Source organism: Rhinolophus hipposideros (assembly GCF_964194185.1).
Source record: "Rhinolophus hipposideros genome assembly, chromosome: 6".
Classification (NCBI taxonomy): Eukaryota; Metazoa; Chordata; class Mammalia; order Chiroptera; family Rhinolophidae; genus Rhinolophus; species Rhinolophus hipposideros.
In genome coordinates, this window is record NC_138052.1 from 54,143,256 (window position 1) to 54,166,973 (window position 23,718).

Here is a 23,718-nt window from a genome sequence, read left to right on the forward strand (position 1 = left end):
ATAAATTTTCTAGTTCTGTTCACTGAAAAGTTTAGAATAACCAATTCTGTAGTGATACATACTTCTAGTATCCAGATTGTTATTTCCAAATACCATTTTCCACTATAAGGAATCAAGGCTCCTTAGAGAAGTGGCTAATTCCAGGTCTGGGGCTGGAAATACACAGGATGAGATTGGATTGTCTTCTTATCCAGATATGAAGAAAGCTATCAAAGACTATTAGAGTTGTGCCAAAAGGTCCTGAAAAGACTTCCACTGGCCAAAGATGTAAGAATTTGTTTATCAATAAGAATAATAAATTTTGAAGCATTAAATGTATTTAATTCGACGAGCTCAAACTTATAAAAAGAAACGATCACCACTGGACCATGCTAGGAAACAAATTACAGAAAACCAGGAAATAAAAGAGAAATAGGCATTTACCTTTCGTATACACTGGGTAATCAAATATAAACAAGGGTTAAGTTTCTCATTGTAGAAGTAGTCTAGCTGATAAACGAAGAATAACAGAACTAGAATATCATCATTTTAAATCTTTAATAAACTAAGGAATCTAGGCACTGAACATCGCTGGCTACTAACATCACAAAGAAGAAGACAATTATGAGCCTCATGATGGAGAGACATATCACCACACCAATGAACAGCCTTGGAAAAAGAAAATGAAATATGAATCTAATCAACTGTCTAAATCCAACTATCAATTTATGGAAATACAGAGATTCATAAAAGCCAAAGAATATGTTCAACAAAACTACAGAGATACTCGCTACAATGAGAAACTCAATAGAACAAATAAAAATTGTTACCTTCAAGAAAAAAAGGGTAATAAAAGAAAAAGAGAAATTAAGATTAAAAAGCTTATTTAATGACTAATCCCACAACCAATAATAAGAGAATTACATAGTTTTTTCAAGCAATCATGAAATATTTACAAACTTGACTGTGTATCAGGCCATAAAGAAAGCCTTGGTACATTTCAAAGAAACTAACTGATAACATTCTATCACCACAATGAAATTAAGCAATTCAAACAGAAATCAATAACCAATCAAATGAGAAATCGCTAACAATATTTAAAAACCTATCCACTTGGATGAGCGTCTCAACCATCAAAATGTGTGGACCTTATTTGGATCCTGATATAAATAAATCAAACAATCTGTGCGTGCACATTAATTTATATATAAATTTATGAATGAATTTTAAAATATTTATATATACCATGTTTCCCCAAAAAGACCATCGGCTTTGATGCATCTTTTGGAGCAAAACTTATATAAGACCCGGTCTTACATAAGACTGGATCTTTACATTATATTATACTATATTATATTACATTATATCCAATCTTATATTATATTACATAAGACTGGTTCTTATGTTAATTTTTGCTCCAAAAGATGCATTAGAACTCATGGTCTGGCTAGGTCTTATTTTCAGGGAAACACGGTAATATTGTATATATAACCAAATCCTTTTATAGCATTTACCAAATAATTACAAATTTGAACCAAACGGCTCTTAGATATTAAATAATTGTTTCTTTTAAGGCATAATATTGGTATTGGGTTTTATTATTTACAAAGAATATTTATATTTTAGAGACATAATAAAATGGTTATTTACAGATAAACTGAAATGTCTTCAACTTCTTTTCTCTAGTATAATATCCCCAATCTTCCTTTAGGAAAGTGGGTGAGGGTAAGGATGACGCAGGATAAACCGTGGCTGACAGTTATTAAAACTGGGTGTAGTGATACACATGGAGTTAATTATCATATTCTGTTTACTTTTAATGTGTCCACAATTCTTTATAATAAAAATATTTTAAAAAATAAAATAAATATATATAAATCTCTCTTTTAAAAAAATCTCCCAAGAAAATACCAGGCACAGCCAGTTTACAAGTGAGTTTTAAAAATCAAAGAAGAAATTTTCAGTACCTGAAAAGTCTTTTATTAACTAATCATGTTGTGAGAGCTTGTGTGTAATGGTGCAAGGAACACTAGACCTCAAACTGGTTCCAGTTCTGGATTTGCGCTTTACTAGTCCTGAGACCTCTAGCAAGTCTTGTGAGGCCTGGGAGCCTCCTAATGTAAAAACGTCATATTTGTCCTGAGGATCTATAAGCCATGTGCTGAGCTTGACAGTCTAAGAAGCTTCATTTAAAAAAAAAAAATCAAAGAAGACCAGATTATTTCAATCTTAAACAAATGCTCCCAATGAACAGAAATTCAGGGAACACTCCTCCTAACTCATTTTATGAGACTAACATTGATAACCAAGGACAATGTGAGAAAAGAAAAGACCATAACAACTTGCAAATATCAAGTATTAGCCAATATCAAGTGACAGCAAGGCTGTAGAGCAATGGAAATTCTTATACACTGAAAGTGGATAGGTATTGATAAATTGACTCTTTGGAAAACAATTTGGCATTATTTCGAAAATTGCTATCACCTATACCTGGATAGTCTGCAGAGAAAATCCTATACACGTGTATCAAGAGACATACACACGAATGTTTATGGAGCATTATTCATAATGGTAAAAATGGTAACAACCCAAGTGTCCATCAACAGAATAAGCATATTGTTTTTATTCACACAATTAAACAACACTGAACAGTGAGAATGAATCAACTATATCTACTGCGAGAATAAGCATGAATCTTGGACATAATGATGAGTGAGAAAAAGCAAGTCAGTGAAGACTAAAATCATGATTACCATTTTTATAAAACTCAGAAATAAATAAATGAACCTAATATATTATTTTAGAATAAATAAAATCCTTAAATGATAAGTCTATAGATATAGATACAAAAGAATGCTAAAAGATAAACACTCCTTATTTTCTTCAAACAGTTTTTTTCTTTCACATTTAAGTTTTTAATGCACCACACACAGAGAGAGAATGAAAACATGAACAGAGGATGGATAAACACAAATAATTTAGGTGTCAGAGGTAGAAGAGGTAGGTGAATAGGATCAGAGAGGGGCACTCAGATTCATTCATTGCAAAGTATAGAAACTTGGGTTCTTAGGTTCGGTGGTGTGTACTCAAATGTTTTATATTATTAAGCTTCATGTAGTATACATATGTATATATTTTAAGAATATGTACCAAATACTATATTAAAAAAACTAAAATCAGAAAAGAATCACAAGAAGGGAACGACTAACAGAAGGGGCACAATGAGATCTCAACCTTAAACTGAAGAAAGGCACCGCTTTTGAGGCAGCAAGCAAGAAAGTTAGAGGGAGTACAAAGGAAAATCTGGAGGTGGTACTGACAGGAAAGCTAAGGGTTCATGTGCCTCTTTTTCCATGTAAAAAATAAAAGAAATAAGATATACTACATCAAATTACATTTTTGGTTGGTTTCATAGCAGTAAACTATATTATGTCTATCTATTTTAAATGGCAATTTAATGTTATCTCTAGTATGAGAGGAGTTTAGCCTATCTCTAGTTGACTGTTTTCCTGTTTAAGTAATAATGGGAGCTAATTTACTGTGTTTCCCCAAAAATAGAGACCTAGCCGAACCATCAGCTCTAATGCGTTTTTTGGAGCAAAAATTAATATAAGACCTGGCATTATATTATATTAATTATATTACATTATACCAGGTCCTATATTATATTAAAATAAGGTCGGGTCTTATATTAATTTTTGCTCCAAAAGACGCATTAGAGCTGATGGTTCAGCTAAGTCTTATTTTTGGGGAACCACGGTAAAATAAATATTAGAATAAAAGAACACAGAAAATGGTTTTCTCTTAGTGAACAACTTGTCACAGAGGGCTTATTTTATCCTCTAGCTCCAAAGCAACTTTCTTTAGACTAGTTCTTACTGTCAGGTGTGATGTTAAACATTCAACAATAAGTGGAGTTAAGCCATAGAAATCATTTAATTTGCCACCAACTCCTTTGGGGATGGAGGCAGATACTTCCACACTAGAAAGATTAAATATAATCAGAATCAGATCTCAAGGAGGGGCTTTTCCTTTCTCCAAAAATGTCTAGCAATCTATTAAGTAGATATACACTAACAGTAAGAAATATGTTTTTATTCTATGAAGAAATAGACTACTTGCTAAATCGACCATCAATTCACATCTAAAAAGAGAACATTTCCAGAGCAGTCTTTCCTGAAAAGATGACTGAATAGAATACATAATGAAAGAAAACATAATAAATGGTCTTTCTGTTCTTCTATTGTTACTTATTTGGCACAATTAAACGCTGAAAAAATATCTCTTGAAAAATCCTTCTATCACGTCCCTCACACTATAACTTAACTTTTAATGATATACTATTCATTTGTTCAACAATCATTATTTACTGGAAATTAAATTTACTTGCTAGAAGTTATTGTTTATTAGAAGCTATGTGTTCTGGTGCTAAGAATATAAAAATAAATAAGGTTCTACACAGGAAATGAGTTTTCTGTTTTTGCCATATTCCCGAGACAGGTGTGCAATGCTTTCATAAAAAGAAGTTTTCTGGTTTGTTTCTCAAGCCTTTGTTGAAAATAAATCTACATGCTGTTGCCCCTTTGGTCATAATAGCTCAGCATGCCAAAGGCTTTACTAGGATATCCCCAAATGATTGCCCTATTCCTTTCCTAGGGTAAACACCATTATATTAATAATTGGAAGGATACTGAGCTAGGAGCCAATCATTCCAGGTTTATGCCCTAGCTCTGCCACAAATTCACTGACCTTATAAAAGTCGACCTAAAGGAATTCAATCCTGGCTTGTTTCCCCAATATGCCAAAGAAGACAACTTAAGTTACTGATAATGTTAAGTTACTTAAGTTACTGATAATGTTGCTTTCAGCTCTAAGAGGATATATAATTCTGATGAGTTATAATCCTATACATTTAATATGGGCCATTTTCTCTGACTGTCTTGCCCAATGAAGAGCACTTGTCACTTCCCACCCACTCTAGTTAATCTCACAATATACACACATGTGCACATGCACACACACCTTTCTATGTCATCTGGCTCTTAAATACATAAAATTATTGCCAACAGATTTAAAGGTAGGTAAACCAAAGAGAAAATTTGCAGTTATTCAGTTATATGTCGCAGAGTTTATATGCATTTGAATAATTTCTCTTAATAGCTATTTGTCCTAAAATCAAGTTAAATGTAAATAGTACAGTCGCTCTCTTTTATGACACAAAACATATTTAAGAGTATACTACAAAAAGGAAGAAAATAATCACTTTTGCCAAGTCTTTTCAAAGGAAATAAACACCATGAAATTTTCTTAATAAGGAAGTCCTACATAAACATTACCTTTCCTTTACTTTATATACGTTAGAGAGGTTAAGACAAGACAAATGACTAAACCACAATGTTTTATGAAATAGCTCATACCATTGTTTAACAAGTTTGAAGAGAAAGATATTTACCATATGGTCTTTAATCAAAACATTCATGAAGTTTTTCTTTAATCTGGAATCAAAGTTATAGAAAAGACTCGAAACTTGTTTCTCCCTTACTCCCACTCTTCCATCTGTAACTAGAACAGTAATCCTTTCCCAATAAAATATTCTCAAAGAACCCAACACTGAAACTTTTACTCTATATACACTCAGATGTTTTACTTTTTATTTTACTTATGCTAAGAATATGTGTGCAAGATTTGGAATTAAAATGCCTTTGTATGTCTTTGCATGCTCAGTATAGATTCATGTGTGTATATGTGTTTATACACATACGATTTCAATGTGTATGTCTGCTTGTATCTGTTTGTTGGGGAATATTTTTCTAAGGGAAGATAACTTTCTGCAAAACTGGAAAGAAGAATAGATGGAGCCAGACGTGTTACTGACAGAGGAACATGGAAGCAATCTTTGGTCCTGGATCCTAACATTAATATGGCCTCAGAAAAAGAACAGGACCCGATGCAATAATAAGAAGAGATAAGAGAAAAAAACAATTTAGTATGGTGGGTGGTTATCATTACCAGTAAACAACACTTTTACTCTCATGAATTATAAAGAATGAGGAGGTGGAGATCCTTTTGATTTTCAGTCTCCCAATTTGAGGAAAAAACTATTGCCAATAGAACTTCAATTTTATCCTGTCACTAGGTATACACTATAGATACTATTATCTAACCAGCAAAATCTATCAAAACCATGAGGTAAAATGTTGCTGAAGGACAGAAAGTACTTGAATATCTGAGTTGCTAAAAAGGGAACTGAACAGATAAGTATCTATTTGAGAGACAGGAAGGATACATGGAGAAATATTTAGGTGAGAAATGAGAGATGAATATTCATAGCTGGTGAAAAACATTAGAGAAGTGATCAGGAGGAACGCCATCTAGAAGAAAAAATTTAGAAAGGATGATGCACAAGAATGTGAAATCGTGTGGGAGCAGGGTGTCATTCAAATGCCTATTAGGTGTTTATTTGATGCACATGCAGTCAGCTGGCAATAAATCTTCGTTATAGATAATTCTATGAGGTAAAACATAACATTCTTCCTTACAGAAACACTCGTACTCACAACAAAGATATTAATACATTTTAAAATATTTAGAATATATCCAAAACACAGGCTTCATTACAACAGCCCAAATGATCCCAAATAACACCAAGGAAAATAGTTTTTAATTAAACAAGCATCTAAGTTGAATATAATTTTTATGAATATACATATATGTATATATGTAAATATATACATTTGTATCATTTAATGGCTGGTGCTGAACTGCTTTTTAAAGTTGAGTATGTTTGGGGGCATATTAGCCAGCATTTGAAATTGCACTCATCTTATTAGGACATTAGACTTTTAATAAGTGCCTACTGCTTATTTACGTGGGAAAATATTCTAGCTGAATCTCTTCAATGTCTACAAGAAATTATATTGATACAAGAAGCTTTAACTCTTGAGTTTTAAAACATCAACATACGACATCAGCTCAATGCAGAGAGGAATTCTCTGTCTTCTATTTTATCCTCCAAGATGCATTACCTCACTATTAATTCATACAGCACAAGACCCTATGAGGCACAGCATTTCTGAGAAGATAAGATGCCTATGCTTACGCAGGCTATGACAAGCTCCTCACAAAAGGCATCTTCTGCCCTACTCAGTGTTCACAACTGCGTTTCTGCACCCCTGGCTCCTGTTCACTTTGCATTCTCTAAGAGCAGTATTTCCTGCGTGCCCCTGGCATGACCAGCTGACCTCCCTGACTGAAGCACTCACCATGGCAGCACGCTGACCTCCTGCTTTTAGCTTTTCCTTTCTTTCCTCACTCCACTTCTGTTTCTCTTCCTTGGGATGCATTTCCCATTCATGGCCAGGGTAACACCTTGCTTATTGTAATCTACCAATCAGAGCTGCCTTCTTTAACAACATGCCAGCATATACCTTTCTACCATGTGTATATCAAGGTCAAGTCAACCAATGACAAAAGCTGCAACATAAAAGTGAAAAACAAAGCAAAACATTGGGCTTCTGCTTAGCATGTAAAAGCTGGAAAGCACATTATTCCAACTCTTACAACAACACAATAGTGAACAGTCATCTAAAACATCACAACTTTTCTTGAATCCATCAGAGAGTTAAGTTCACAGGAAAACCAATTAACCTGAAATCTAAAGAAAAACCAGCACCTTCAAGGACAGATGGAGCTGGAGTACTTGCTTACCTGGGGAAAATGCCAGACACGATACAAGCCGGGAAAGAACTCAGCTGAAAATTTTAATGAATTGCTGAAGGCCAAATGTAGGCTAGTGTGAAAGTTATAGAACCCCTGGGAGGTGCAGACACCTCACTTGCAGGCGCTTCTCCATAGACCTCCAGGGGACTCAAGGAAAGATTGGGGGTAGCTACGCAGGATAAGAAATTTTGAAATAGCCTCTATCAGAGTACAGGCCTGGGGGAAGGGAATAGCAGCCGCTACTGGAAAGGACAAAGCTGACGCACAGCCCAGATTCTTCAACTCTATCTCCCTAAGAGAACAAAAACCTTCAGGTGCTGAGAGAAAGATGGCCAATTCTGATGACCTTAGAGCACAAGTAAAGCCCCAGTGCAAGGGAAGGCAAAGCCCCAGAGGAAGGGAAAAGAAGAGCCCTCAATCCTAGGGTGGGCAGGAATATATTAGGGGCCCAGATTATCACAGGCCTTCTGAAGCTGGGGAAGGGACGACATCACTAAGAAGGCCCCAGCCCGAGGAATCACAGTCACAGAACCTGCCTAAGACTGAAGCTCAGTCAGAGCAGAGAATGTCATTGACAAACTCTGAGGAACAAGTAACAGCAGTTTCCTGCTGAGGGAGTCAACAATACAAAGGCAGGCCTTCTCTGAGACACAGAAGCAAAGCAAAGACCTACAGCTGGGGGTGGGACACATATAAAAACAAGCACCTCTGGCAAACCAGCCCGCACCTTCAACACAAAGTAACCAGAGGAATGTGAAGCCTGTGGTGCACTGAGGAAAATGATAGCAACAACAAAAGCCAAAGCCAACTCAATTTCTGGCTAGACTACCCAACCCTTTCCCTTCCTCACTAAAAGCCTTGAAAAAGACAAGATGGGCACATTTGCAGACACAAATATGATTTACCTCAGTCTCTACTGTCCTAAACTAGATGTCCGACATCCAACAAAAAATAACAAGGCATACAAAAAGCAAGAAAGAAAATAACTCACTAAGGTACATCTACACAATGGAATACTGTTACTCAGCAATAAGGAAGAACTACCAGTACATGTAACAACATGGATGAATCTCAGATGCAAATGCAGATAGGAAGAAAGCCAAACTAAAAATGCAACATACTTTTCCATTGCATTTATATGACATTCAGGAAAAGTCAAAACTTTAAGAACAGAAAATAGATGAGTGGTTGTCAGAGGCTAAAGATGAAAGAAGTTGACTACAAAGGAGCACATGGGAATTTTTGGATGAGGTATTTCCTGATTTCTTGATTGTTTGTGAGAACTCTCAAAATTGTACACTAAAATGGATGAATTTTATTGCATGTAAATTATAGCTTAACTTTTTTTTAAGTGAAGAAACAAGTATCACACATTTTTTAAAGACATTTCAAGCTACCTCATTTGAGAATTAACTAGGCCTTCTTAAATCGTTCTATCTAAGACACCTTAGTGACCTTTCCTCCAAACCAAAAATACACTGACGCTAACTTTATTGAAAATAAAAATGACTTACAGTACGGGCAAGGTTCAAAATGAGTCTTAATTGTCTGACTCTTGTAAGTATTCTAAGGCTCTATATTTCTACAGGGAAAGGGTTAGACTTTGTACCCTGTAATGCTTCCACACTTATTTACCCAATACATAGTTTAGTATCTTTCTAATCTCCTACTGGGAAGCTGAGATTAATAGATTGTGGAAGGAAAAATATGACAGAATTGTTTACATTTATATTCCATCTTAGGCCTTCTTTCTGATCTACAGTAAGAGGTACTTTCATGCAAGAAAAGTGAGAGAGAAAGAGTAATATCAATAGGAAAGGATGGAAAATGGTGTTCAAGTATCAAAACCAAACCAGATAATAAAAAATAATCATGATATAACATATAAAATATGCTCTGACTTCAATTTCAAAATGTCTAGGATTTCCTAGTATTAGTTATGTGTCCTCTTGGTAATGCGATAAAAATTTCTTGAATAAAAAGTTTCTACTTATTCAAAGGAGTGAACAAAGAATCATAATTCACCCAACAAGTATCTGAACGCCGACTATACACTAATCATTGCTTAGGCACTGATTAAGCACTGCTTAGTATCCAAAGCTGAACAAACAAAATAATACAAGCAAAATGCTATTTTTAAAGACATAGCACACTTCGGTTTTTTTTGTTTTGTTTTTAGTAGAGTATATTTACCTCAAAGCCAAGTCTATCCTTTTCTTTCCAAAAACAAAAATGTGTTACTTTCTTATCCCAGAATTCATCTGGCTTCACCACACAAACTAAGGACACCTCGGCTGGAACAACATTCTATAAAATACAGAAAAATAATTACAAATTATACATTTACAATGAATACTTTATTAAAGTTATAAATTACTAGATATTCATGATTAGGCTGAGTAATTAAGAGACCTATGGAAAAGAATTAAAATAATAAAATAGAAGAAATACTCCAAACCTCAAAACATACATGGCAATAAAGAAATACTTAAAAGACAAGGTGATTCAGAAAAGATTTCAAGTAATCACTGCAATACAGACAGTAGATGTGAATTATTTTTGTTTTACTAAATCTCTCTAACAGGAATATATATAAACTGAGACAATTTTTAGTGGAATAATTATTAAATTTGTTTTTTCTGATATGAAGAAAAAATTTTTCTAACACAATCATCTTGGAGAAATTCTTCAAATAATGTAAAATCAATTCTCTCACAAAATGTTTCTTATTGGCCATTACACAAAGAAGCCAAAATTCTGCATAATTATTAACTTGAAAAGGGGGACAAAGAGAATCTTTGACAAATACAATTTCACATTTACAAGACATGGTTATTCATATTAACTAAAGAATGGAAATTAACATTTATCGTGTTAATAAATATTCCATGTATATTTTACAGCAAACCCCTTAATCCATCTTTATTATATATTTTCAATCTTCCCATTTCTAGTACTTGTATTGCTAATATTCCATACTAGTCAGCCTTTTGAAATATCCTCTTAACAGTCCTTCCTGTTTCGTATTTTCCCACGCTCAGAATCAAGTTCAACCCCTTACCAAGGCCTAGATGAAGGCCCTCCAAGTAAATGTGAAATCAAATTTGTCACAGATTAGTTTTGTCCCCCCTGAGCTCACTCCTCTACACAGCTATGCTGACTGTCTTGCTGCTATTGGGACGGAACAAGTCTGTTCCCACCTCAGGACTTTGTCCTTGATGTTTCCTCTGTCTGGAATATTCTTTGCCCTATACTAAGAGTGCTCCCTCAGTTTATTAGGATTCTACTCAAATACGCCCTCTTCTAATAATAACAAATACCACCCTGTCTAATAATAACTAACTATATATTAGACTGGTGCAAAAGTAATTGTGGTTAAAAAGTTAAAAACAATTGCAAAAACAGCAAGTACTTTTGCACTAACCTAATAATTATAATTATTATTATTAGAGAAAAATAGAAAACCGTTCTATTCAAACATGTCATTGGGCATGTCACAAATCTAGTGCTCTCTGCAATGACCGGGCTGTGAATAAGGTAAGCAAAATAGATTCAACAGTATCAAAAGCTTTATCAAAGGGGCTGGCAGTTTAAGGTAGATTGAGGTTTATTTATATATTATTATGAAAGATTATTATTTCAAAATCATTAAATATGAAAGCTGTGCAAAACAAGAGAAACCAAACCACCCATTTTAGAAAATATTAGTTACAGACAGAGCCAGCATTAAACTCTGGGCTCCCAAACAACTGGTACCAGCACCTTTTGAAATAAAAGGAGTGAATGACTTTGTAAGTAGAAACTGTTTGACTAGGAGTAAACAACAGGCCATTGCAACTTCTGAAAATGTTATTAATAAATCCAAAAGTTGTTAAAATACCTATCAGAAAAGAAATCGCAAGAGGGGATTAAACCATCCATTGATTGTTCTTCAAAACTGCCACTGATCAAAGTCCAGTTCAAACAGCAAGTCCCAAACAGCTCATCTGTGACACAGTTGAATGACAGGATGAAAGGAAGAACACAAGGTCATAATTAATGGATTTCTCACCTAATAGTTATTTTAACAACTTTTACAGAGAAGAGTTAATCTCCGGGGTTTGGAATATAAATTGCCAGGAACATGTTAGACAGAAAAAGGTTTTATGGGACACCAATCTGTGCTCCCTTAAAAATTGATCCTCTGGAGAGATGTCCTTTTCAACCCAAAGGAGTGATTCTAACGATGAAGGTTTAGGCCACACAGTTAAGAATGAGGTAATGGGTAGATAATTTGGGGACCACCTTGTGAAAAATACACACTTTGTAAAGGATAAAGCCAATACCTGGGGCTTAGGCTGCACTAAGTTCCAATCGTGGCTCTTTCTCACATTCACTAGGAGAACGTGGTTAAGTTATTTAAAATCCTTGAGCCTCAGTCAACTTTTGGAGATAACAGAACCTGCTTCCCAAGGTTGCAAGGATAAAATTAAATGAGATAATTAATACAGCAAGCTTAGCACAGTACTACAGTGTTTCCCTGAAAATAAAACCTAGCCGGACAATCAGCTCTAATGAAGTTTTGGGAGCAAAAATTAATATAAGACCCGGTATTATATGATTGTATTATATTATATTATATTAATTATATTATACCCCGACTTATAGTAAAATGAGACTTCGTCTTATATTAATTTTTGCTCCAAAAGACGCATTAGAGTTGATTGTCCGTCTAGGTCTTATTTTCGGGGAAACACAGTAGAACCCTATGAAGCACTAAAACTAAACAATAGGTTACCAGTTCCCACCTGCTGAATCCCTTTTTCTAATTACCCAAATAAAGGATATGACATTCTGAGTCATTCTCCTTAGTTATCACTTAAAATTTTTAATTATATTTGTTTCCACAAAATCCTGAAGCAGCTACCAATTATTTCCCAATCCATTTAAAATTCTTGATCTTTCTTTCAATATCACTGACATTTACCTAACTGAATGTTCACTATCCCATGTAACTGCCAACTTTCACTTCCCCCAAACTGGCCTGCCATCAACTCCCTTCAGGGTATTTGCTTCTTTTTTGAGCTATCACTAATCAGTTTCCCTGCCAGAATGCCCTTTTCACTTTCTTTCATTTAAATGATATCTCTTTTACTTAACTCACTTAACTTTTATCTTCTCTAAAAGCCCTTCTGAGGAAACCCAGATACATGAGAGTAATGTGACCCCTTTTAATCACTTAAAATATTTTATTTTTCCATTTCAGATCACAATATCCTCAATACCCTTATAATACCATGTTTCCCTGAAAAGAAGACTGCGTCTTATATTAATTTTTGCTCCAAAAGACACATTAGGGCTTATGTTCAGGGGATGTCATCCTGAAAAATCATGGTAGGGTTTATTTTCCAGTTAGGTCTTATTTTCAGGGAAACACGGTATGTCAACAAATGTTTACTAAGCAACTACTACATGCAAGGGATTAGGGAAACATTCTGTGAAGAATACAAGAAGATACAAAGCACAAGACTAGAATTGGATCAGGGACTGTGTAATTGCAACTGTTTATTGAATCCTAACTTGTGAGCTACTAAAGTCCCCAGGGTCACAGCTGTTAAGTAATTACTTCTGGATTAGAAATAAATAATAAGACCATCTTGAGTCCTGGTGCTTTGGGGAGGGAAGAGAGGGACAGAAAAGAGAGACCTATCAAAACCGCCTAGGAAGCTTTTTCAGACTAAACGTACCGAGTCCTACTCCCCGGCAGAGGGGGATGATACAGATACTACAGCCCGCAAAAGCTCCCAGGTGGGTCTGAAGGTGGGTCTGAGGGCAAGTCTGCCCGCACATTTTCAGACTCACTGGACTACTTGCTTAAATTACTTAAGCATGGCATATTATTTTTCATCATTTACAAACCTTTAAAGTAGGGCTGAAATGTATTTTACTACTCAAAATCAAACCTACAAGAGTTGAACGAGGGCGGCCGGATAACTCAGTTGGTGAGAACGCAAGCTCTAAGCAACAGGGTTGCCAGTTCGATTCCCACATGGGCCAGTGATGGTGCGCCCTCAGCTGCCGCTGAGCTCCCAGGCAGCCTGATGGCTCAGTTGGTTAGGAGAGCGTCCTCTCAACAATAAGGGTGCTGATTCGACTCCCGCAAGGGAGTGCCCCCTGCAACTAAGATTAAACACGGCACCTTGAGCTGAACTGCCGAGGGCGGCCAGATAGCTCAGTTGGTTAGCGCCCGGGCTCTCAACAACAAGGTTGACGGTTTGACTCCCGCATGGGATGGTGGGCTGTGCCCCCTGCAATTAGATGGAAAATGGCAACTGGACCTGGAGCTGAGCTGCGCCCTCCACAACTAAGATTGAAAGGACAACAACTTGACTTGGAGCTAATGGGTCTTGGGGAAAAAAACACACTGTTCCCCAATAAAGTCCTGTTCCCCTTCCCCAATAAAAATCTTAAAAAAAAAAAAAAAAAAAAAAAAAAGTTGAATTAATGTATCAGTCCATCAGTGAGCTGTGCATTTTAGAGCTCAGTCATTGCTGAGAAGTTTGGGCACACATAAATGAAATACATTTGCCATTGTCACCTCTTCTGTTGCTGTAAAGTGATTTCATGATAGTCAAAAATAAAATTACCTGTAGCATTAAGACTACTGTTTTCACCACATTCCACTGTGATTTTCTGCCATCCACGATCACGGTAAATCCTCTAGCCTTACACTTTTCACTGAAACGAAACAAAACTATAAATATTAAAACAAGCTTCATATTTCGTTTCTCATAAACCTAAATAAAGTTTACATCTTAATCACATATGACGCATTAATCTCACTTGGTTTGGTTTACACTGTCAATAAATAAAATTCTTCAGAGTATCCTTTCAGTTTTTTCAAGCTATCTATTTTTCTCATTTCGAAAAATATTGGGAATTTACAAGCTAATTTGGCAAGAAAATTACTCTAAACGCATGGAAATCACTGCCTTAAAAAGAGGAGAAATCAAAGCAATATTCAAATAGTCTCACTAGCCTCTCAATTTCTTCATCTGTAAAATGGGATCACAGTGAAGTAGGTAACTAATGACTGCCAAGTGCATGCGTATTTCCCGTCTCTTCTTTCTGACAGAAGTATAAGCTTAAAGTTTGTAAAGTAATAGTGTGAAACAGGTAGAAAATAAAGTAAGCTATTATTAAACCACTGTAAATGGGCTTCTTAAGGTTCTCGTGGGGGAAATTTAATGAAATGAGGTAGCATTTTGTGCATGTAATAATTCACCGCTTGAATACACCATGTCTGACCCACCTCTGCTCTCATTTCTGCGTTCTCAGTCACTTGACCAGCAAAACATTATCTTGAGTATTGGAAAATGCTATATATTATTGCTGTATATTATATTCAATTATTCAAGTATTGACTCAACAGAACCCTAGTAAAATGCAACAACTACATGAACAAACTCCATCCTACAAACCAAAACTACATAGCTTTAGTGTTATTATTGTTTTACTTATCAAATCAACTTGATGCAAGGCTCTCAACTGCCCTCCCTCCACAGTGGAAGAAACTACAGCTCTACAGGGCAAGGATTTGATAGTGAAACCTCTCCTCACTCAAAATTCTCCCAATTGTATACATTATAAGAAAGGTAAACAGCAGATCCTTTCCTGAGATTTAAATCCAACAGTCTAGGGGATTTTACCAACTCTCCCTTACTCCCTCCAAGAATTCACATGAGCCTCAAGAGAGTTCTTGGAGAAGTAATGTCCAATTCTATTGAAAAACAGTAAGGTCACAAGAATGATGATTTAGAAGAACAGGCTAAAGATTTCGAAAAACAGGCACCTCTGTAAGCAGGGACAAAAACTGAGCTTCCAGAAAAAAGAGAAAAGTATTCAAGAGGTGAGGCAAATTGAATCATATGTCCATATAAAAAACTTGCACACAATGTTCACAGAAGCAAAATTTACAATAGTCAAAAGCAGAAATAACCAAATGTCCATCAGCTGATAAATAGAAAAACAAAATGTGGTAATTCGTACAATGGGATATTATTCAACCATAAAAATAAACTACTGATACATGTCAATAATATGGATAAACCATGAAAATATTATGCTAAGTGAAAGGAGCCAGACATAAAAGCCCACATATGGTATTAGTGGCTACCATGTGCTGGAAGAAGGGGAGAATGGGAAATGACTGCTAACGAGTATAGGGTTTCTTTTTGGTCTGATGAAAATGTTCTGGAATTAGAGATAGTGTGATGGTTGCACAACCTTGTGAATATACTGAAAACTACTAAACTGTACACTTTTAAAGGTGATGTTTATGTTATATGAATTACATCTCAAAAAATTTTTGATGTATTCTATTTTTGCATTACAAAATAAAGGACCCACTAAGTATTCTCTGGGGGGAAAAAGTGAGGGATACAATGAGCACTTCTGGATTAGCAACAGTACATAAAGACTTGCTGGGGGAAGTAAATCTGACATCTAATTGCAGAATAGGGGATCAGGTAAGGAGGAAATTCCTGGAGTTCCCAACCGAGACATTAGGAAGACCCCCTATGACTCAGGAGAATACAAACTCAAGATGGACCAGCCCAGACAGGGTAACTGGCTGCTAAATCGTCTTCAGAGATGGGGCCGCAACTCAGGGACTTCCAATGCATCATGGGAATTTGTAGGAGGGAGAGCTAAAACACAGTGCTGCCCAGTGGGGGCCTTCCCTGGCTGGGACCAGAGCCAAGAAAACTATGCCATCCCCGTAACTTGGTATTTCCTTGTCACTGGCATCTGCATGTCCTAGGTAGAGGTTACACAATGATTTCGTTCAAGTTTTACAAAAACAAAGCACTTAGATTTCAAAGCACACTCTAAATGAATCTGTATATTAAGACAAAGAAAGTACTGAAGCTTGCAAATACTATCTGCAGTGATCTTTAGGGCTATAAAATACTCTAAATTTATCTTTTAGGGTATTTAAAAACACCCTTAATCATAATTTTCTCACATTTTACAATAATGAAAATATACACAATCCAAAGATACTATTTGTAAATTGTGATCTTTCAATTACTTGAAAGGAATGATTTTTATTTTTGTACTTCTTTCCCACAAGTGGAGTGATGGCTTAAACTATTTTTAACAACATATTTAATTTAGAAGCATATTCTGTCCTTTGCAAAGGGGAATGTTGGAGGAGCTGAAGTACTAAATTAGTAAATTCCTGTACTACTACTAACATGTTTATAATTATATTTTAAAACCACAACCAAAAATATCTATTAAAACCCTGCCTCCCTGTGTCTATCTACTCTTAAGAGCCTTTCAAGGGTGAGGTGACTGAGTTAAAACATTTAAAAAAAAAAGAGACTCCTTAACAAAATCACTCACTGTGACTGGAAGAGATTGCCAATGGGTGCAGTATTCTGTAGTTACTCACTAACTTCTTTGATTATAACTAAGGGCCCTTTCTGTTCCACTCATAGAGTTTGGCTTATAGTTATATACTAGCACTAATTTTACTTATGCTTTTCTTATAATTATTTGTTTACAATTTATCTTCATTAGAAAATATGCTTCCAGAAAGCAATATTATCTTGCTGATATCTTGGCAGCTTCAAAGTTTCTAGCACAGTGTTTTAAATAGAGAGGGCCTTTTAAAATGTTAGATGACACAATCAAATTACTCCTCAACCAGAATGCAAGAATGGTTTTCCTTCTCATTCAGAACTGAAGCCGTCACCATGGCCTACAAGGTCCTCTATGATCTGATTCCAGCCTCTCGCTCTGATGCCTCTCCCAGAACTCCTTCCCTCTCTTCTCAAACTGCTCCAACCACACCAGCCTATTAGCTAATCCCACAACATGCTGAGCCTGGTCCTGCCTCAGGGCCTTTGCACTTACTGCTCCCTCAGTCTTAAATGCTCTTTCTTAAATGATCTTTCATCAGGTTATCTGTAGCGCCTGCCCTCATTTCAATCCTCTTTGGTACAATATTACCTTATCATTAGGTCAAATATTGCCACAACCCCCTTCCCAGCCTGTCCCTCTCAATTCTTTTCATGCTCTGTTTTCATAGCACTCAAGAACGTCCACTATACTGTGCACTTATTTGTAATATTTGTTTGACCATTAGGGAATAAGGCCCATAAGGTAGGGACTGGGTCGGTTTTGTTCATCCATTTCCTCAGCACCTAGAACAACAAGGAGCTTATAGTATTACCAAGTGACAAAAGACTTAGAATCTTAATGTCTGCGTGATTTGGGGCAAGTCATTAAACCCGTGTTCTGATGTTTCTTCCATACCATAAATGAGTTCTTTACAATTTGGAAGAACTGGCTTAAAATCCAAATTTGAATTAAAAAAAAAAAAAAATTAAAAACTTGAGAAAAATGGGAAGGTTAACTTCTGTAGATACTGGATCTCTACAAAATCAAGAATAATTTGGAGATTTTTTTCAAAATTCTAATGCCTGGGATCCACCTCCAAAGAATGTGATCCAATTGTTTTGGGGAGGCTTACTCATCAGACTTCAGCCCCTGAATATCACATAGGAAAGGGAGTCGGGGAGAGAGGGAGGTACTTTGTTTCTGCTGTTGCTGTTGAAATGGTGGGTAGGCTTGAGCAAATAGAAAGATTTAAGTTTTGTCTTCACCTAAGAAACACAAAAATTAAAAACACAAGGACCTTTGAATTAAAATATAAACATTTTTTGCATTTTTTAAAATAAAAATGTTTTAAACTCCTAACAACTTTCACTCACTATATTAAAACCTTTCACTCACTATATTAAATACATATATATAAACAAATGTATTTATAGCTATATAGTGAAATAGCTAACTAAATAAAAGATGCTTTTCTGCTGAATTAATTTCTCTAAGTTTTCTCAAGGTGCTGATATATAGATGCTCAGTCTTTGTGTTTCTTGAAAGTTGACAGTACATGCATTTTGGAAATCTGTATCGTATTACTTAGTGCATCAAGAGCATAAAATAAGGATTTTATCTACTGTGGTATCATAAATTATTGATTCTGGTGTTTTTAACTAAAATTTCACTGCTAATAAAAACAGGTAAGATAGCAAAGTGTTTTTTAACAATAGCAGGAATCATTAGTAAGCGAGTGAAAACATACTGAGATTTAAGAAAAGACACCTCTAGAGTCACCTTGGAATGCTGAGTAGGTAGTCTAAGGTGACGCTCAGCTCATCCATATTTGTCTGTTCCAAGCATAATGGAATGGTCAGAATGAGGCCACTTCGTCTGTCTTTTCCTCCTATTAAAGAAAAAGTAAATTTAACATGTAACAGATATTAAAGCGCTAAATGAATAATATATATTTGGATCCAATGTTACTAAAACAATTACAAGACATCAAGAAACTAATGGTTGTTTGTTTTATATGTTATAAGTATTTACAGTAATATAGCAAAATTGTGTAACATTTAGAAAAACATAAGAGTAAAGAAACTGCACCCATGAAACCTTTACTTAAACATAACAATTACCTTTTTGTTTAATTTTCTTCCCTTTAGTCTTCTTAACATAATCAATTTATCAAATACCTATTGTGTGCCTACCACAATAAGCATCTACAAGTAAAATTTTAAAAATGTCTCATCAACCTAAAAAAAAAAGCTTTAAGAAATAACAGTTTAAAATATGACAGTTTATTTGCTAGGCTGTGCTGTACAAAATATATAAAATATTATAAAAAGGGATTAAGAAACTGGAGCAAATGGTAAGCGCTGTGATAAAAGTGGAAAGTTTCCTAGAAAAGTTAAGACTTAAGAAAAATGAGTAGAATTTATTAACCAAGTCAAAAGAGCACTCTGTGACAAGGAACAATCGTTAACTCACAAAGGTCAAACAGGCATTCTTCGTTCACGAGATCCTGCCCAGCTGAGAAGACGTGTGGGATCTGGATATACGCGTAGAAGCCTGAAAGCTAGGTAGTGGAACGAACTTACATTTCATGTCTGTTCAAGCCCTCTTCAATTTTCCATAAGCATTAAAAAGTAACTAATACTGTTATATACACAGATAGCTTCTTTGAAAGTTCCCCACATGACTGACTTTCACAGCGAAGCCTATCTTCTGGCCCAACTATTTATAGCTATTTTAGAAGAAGCTTAAAAACCAGCAAATACTAAAGGAAACAAATCTATATGATCTAAACGGTGTGAAGTGAAAAAACGGCTCCTATGAGTGACATGAACACAATTCATGATGTACCAATCACATATGACTGCCTTCTATCAGGTTAACCATATAAATTACTGAGATTCAACTACTTTAACCTCAATAAATGGCAATTTCAAATGGTTCTACTTAATAGACTTAAATTGCATGTTTTTTGTTTCAAATATAGGTTTTATTTAGAAAAACAAAACAGATTGCACTCTTGGTTTTTGAACTGTATCCTCTGAATGACTTTTTTGGTTTGAAAAGTTTTTCTCTATTATTAAAAAACTTTGAAACTTACAGGTTAAAATAATTGCCACTCTATATAGGAAGTCAAGAGATGTTTCATTTGCTCCTCAAAAAATACTATGCTTTTGGGCGCCGGATGGCTCAGTTGGTTAGAGCATGAGTTCTGAACAACAGGTTGCCAGTTCGATTCCTGCATGGGATGGTGGGCTATGCCACCCGCTTCCCCAGCAACTAGATTGAAGGACAACGACTTGACTTGGAACTGATGGGTCCTGGAAAAACACACTGTTCCCCCATATTCCCCAATAAAATTTTTTTTAAAAAAGGAAAAAAAAAGCCACTATGCTTTACCCCTGCATTTAACCAAATCTAAAAAGAAGTTATCATATCTGGACTGTAGTATTCTGACCCACTGTTGAACTGTGTTCAGAGGACAGCTCTCATATTCAGAACTACATTTAACCTCATGCCCTCAATTTTCACTAAAAAACAATAAAATAATCATCATTAGAAACACAAAAAAGGGCAAAAGCCAAGACGAAAGGGATTTTCAAGACAGGTATGGTCAACAGGGTCTAATGCTGCACAGAGACAAGTGTCATAAGTATGCAAAAATGTCAGTGATAAAGATTACAAAAGAATAATGATATCCACTCTTGGTAACAGTGTGGGCAAATAGGCACTTTGAAACAATATTCTTAAAGGGCAATCTGACAAAAACTACCACAAATTTAAATATAAATTCTTTTTAACACTTCCACTTATAGAAATACATACTTCTGAACTTGTACAAAATGCACAAACTATAAGAATGTTTCCTACAACACCATTCATATCAGATAAGTGTCAACGGCTAAGGGAAGAAGTTTTTTTAAGAAAGGACATACACATTAAATAAGGAAACAATGACACTAGTGGACAATATCGTATTTGTCCTTTATAATCTACACTGGAAAAACATGCCAATTTCCAGAAAGAGATACAATATTCTTTGAAAAAAGGACATTAGTGTCCTAGATTATCAACACAACTCTGATAGGACCTAAAGAGAATAAGAAAGAAAAATCAAGATAATAAAATCCAAATAATTCTAAACAGGTGGGCCACACTACCTATTCTAAAGCATGTGAAAATTTACTCGGTGATCCAGAATTCCAGAAAATCGCCACATCCAATGTACCATGCCACTGCTCTCACACTAGTGCGCTCTCGCAGCTTCTCTCTGACTCTTGTCAGCTGATACAGATTTGGGATCTTAACTGAACGTAAATTCAAGACTGTATCACTGAGTTCAAACAGTAGAACCTGAAAACCATGTAACTGATATTTCATAACTCTTCCAGCACACTAAAACTTTCTCAGAGGACAATAGAAGACAAAAGCTAGGATGCAGGATATCATAAATACTAATTACTTTATATTTCAGAAACAATTATTTAGATGCCAGTTAACTATTCTTGGACTGTATTATTTCATTTTTATATAAGAAGACATCATGACACCTACCTTGTGGAGATCATTTTAACCAAATTACAGAACAGAATAACAATTGGCCTGTCAAGAAACAACAGTGACAGAGCTGGCTCACCCAGCTATCCATTCTGATTAAAAGGTGGCTCAGAAGTACCTTTGAAGCAAAATCTTCATAAAAAAGTGAAATGCATTTCTGTTAAACTCATTTTTTAGAAAAGTTTAAACAAGTTTATACATCAAACACTTCCAATTTTAAGGTGAAAACATACCTGAAAGGAAGGCTAGTTTTTTCTTCAGAATGGGTAATATTACTGAGGCCTCCATTTTTCTCCAGTAAACTTCCGCACTTCTAAAAACACTGAAAACACAGAAAGTTAAATGTCAACTACAAGACGACAATTACCCCATAAAATATATACTTATGATGGCTTACACCAGGGTCAATCTCAGCATTACGTATATTTTGAGTCAGATTATAATATTTAGCAGCGACCCTGGCCTCTCTCCACTAAAATACCAAGAGCACTCCCCATTTCCAGTTGTGACAACCACAACGTCTCTAGATATTGTCAAACATCCTCTGGCAGGGAAAATCACAGCCAGTTGAGAATGACCGGCTTAGCTGTTTTTCAGAGCAAAACTTCTGGGCTAGAACAGTGCCTAGTACATGGCAGTAACTCAATACACTATTCGTTGAATAAAGAAATGAATAATTAATCAAGTCAAATTAATCAATCAATTAAATAGGTAATCTACTCTGTATTCCTCTCCTTATTAATTAAACACGTTGATTCCAAATATCTGATTCTTTCAGTTCCACTATTAAATGGCTTTCTGATTTCTTGTAATTTTTCTTCTCTATAATATATGGTAACACATCTGTTCTTCATGTTTACCTTAGATATTTCTTAATACACTGCTTCAATTTTTGCTCCCACTGTTAACTGTCTCCATCTCTCCACATTTTGTATTTTTAAATTCTCCAGTGAAAAAATATGATTAAAAACCCAGTTGATCTCTTTGTACCAAGCCATACTTTAGTGTTCTTGGTTTGGTTTTCTAGTGTCCACTCGGCCACAGCCAGAGGTTATGGCTAACTATGAAATGAGACTATCCATAGAGCAAGGGCTAACAGCAAGACAGTTTCCCTTAAAAGGGAGCTTTAGCATGGCAGGCACCTATCTGGTGGCTTGGCCAGCCCTGTACACTATCAAAACAGGATTTAGAGGACAGTAGGACCTTTAAAACAAGAAAACCAAACGTTCAATTATATTATCCACCTATATTTAGTTTTATGTTTTAGAGAGTATTCACCATCATATTTACCCCTTCTTCCCCTGTCCCACTTCACACCCACCCACCATCATAATATACAGTGACAGTTCCTTGGAGTACACCATGAAATTGCATGGTAGTGAAAGCATACTTTTTCTTTTTTTTAGCAGTCTCCTCTTTTTTCATTGAGATATAATTAACATATAACACATGAGTTTCACATGTATAGCATATTGATTTGATATTTGTATATAGTTTGAAGTGATCGCTACAATAAGTCTAGTTAACTCCTGTCACCATCCGTAGTTACAAAAATGTTTTCTTGTGATCAGAACATGCTAAGACCTATTCTCTTAGCAACTTTCAAATATGCAATACAATGTTATTAACCATAGTCACCAGAAACCATACTCTTGAAAATAATTTTTTAGCAGAGTAGAAAATATGACTTTCTACATGAAAGCATATTACTTATTCAGCAAATACTTGCTATAGACCTATTTCATTTCAAGTCACAGCCCTGCCTTAAAGAAAAACAAATGTGTTTTTTTTTAAATCCAATATATTAAAAAAAATGTAGCCTTTTATTTGTCAGACAATGACTAAATAAGCAAAACTACTTATATATTTTACAGCTTTTGTGTATACAACTGAAAAAAAAAGACCATTATTTGTACCTGTCTACAAAGAATACAATCTGTCAAACTAAATATGATATATTCTTGTCAAGGATTATACTTGAATATTTGTTTGCAACTTATTCATTCATTTTTGTCTTACATCAGCTTGGGCTACTGTACAATCATTAGGAAAAGCTCAGATTTTACATTTTTAATCCAA

The 23,718-nt window shown here is 35.2% G+C and overlaps 1 protein-coding gene across 1 annotated transcript in view; it reads right to left on the reverse strand.

Moving 5' to 3' along the window:
• The window catches only part of SESTD1 (SEC14 and spectrin domain containing 1), a 94,906-nt gene that overhangs the window by 40,025 nt on the left and 31,163 nt on the right, over positions 1-23,718 (reverse strand). The window contains exons 2-5 of the mRNA XM_081050819.1: positions 21,873-21,961; positions 18,865-18,973; positions 14,325-14,415; positions 9,892-10,005 (exon numbers count right to left, since the gene is read on the reverse strand). Of these exons, the coding sequence (XP_080906945.1) occupies positions 9,892-10,005; positions 14,325-14,415; positions 18,865-18,973; positions 21,873-21,927 (369 nt within the window). The 5' untranslated portion in view covers positions 21,928-21,961. The remainder of the gene's footprint in view (positions 1-9,891; positions 10,006-14,324; positions 14,416-18,864; positions 18,974-21,872; positions 21,962-23,718) is intronic.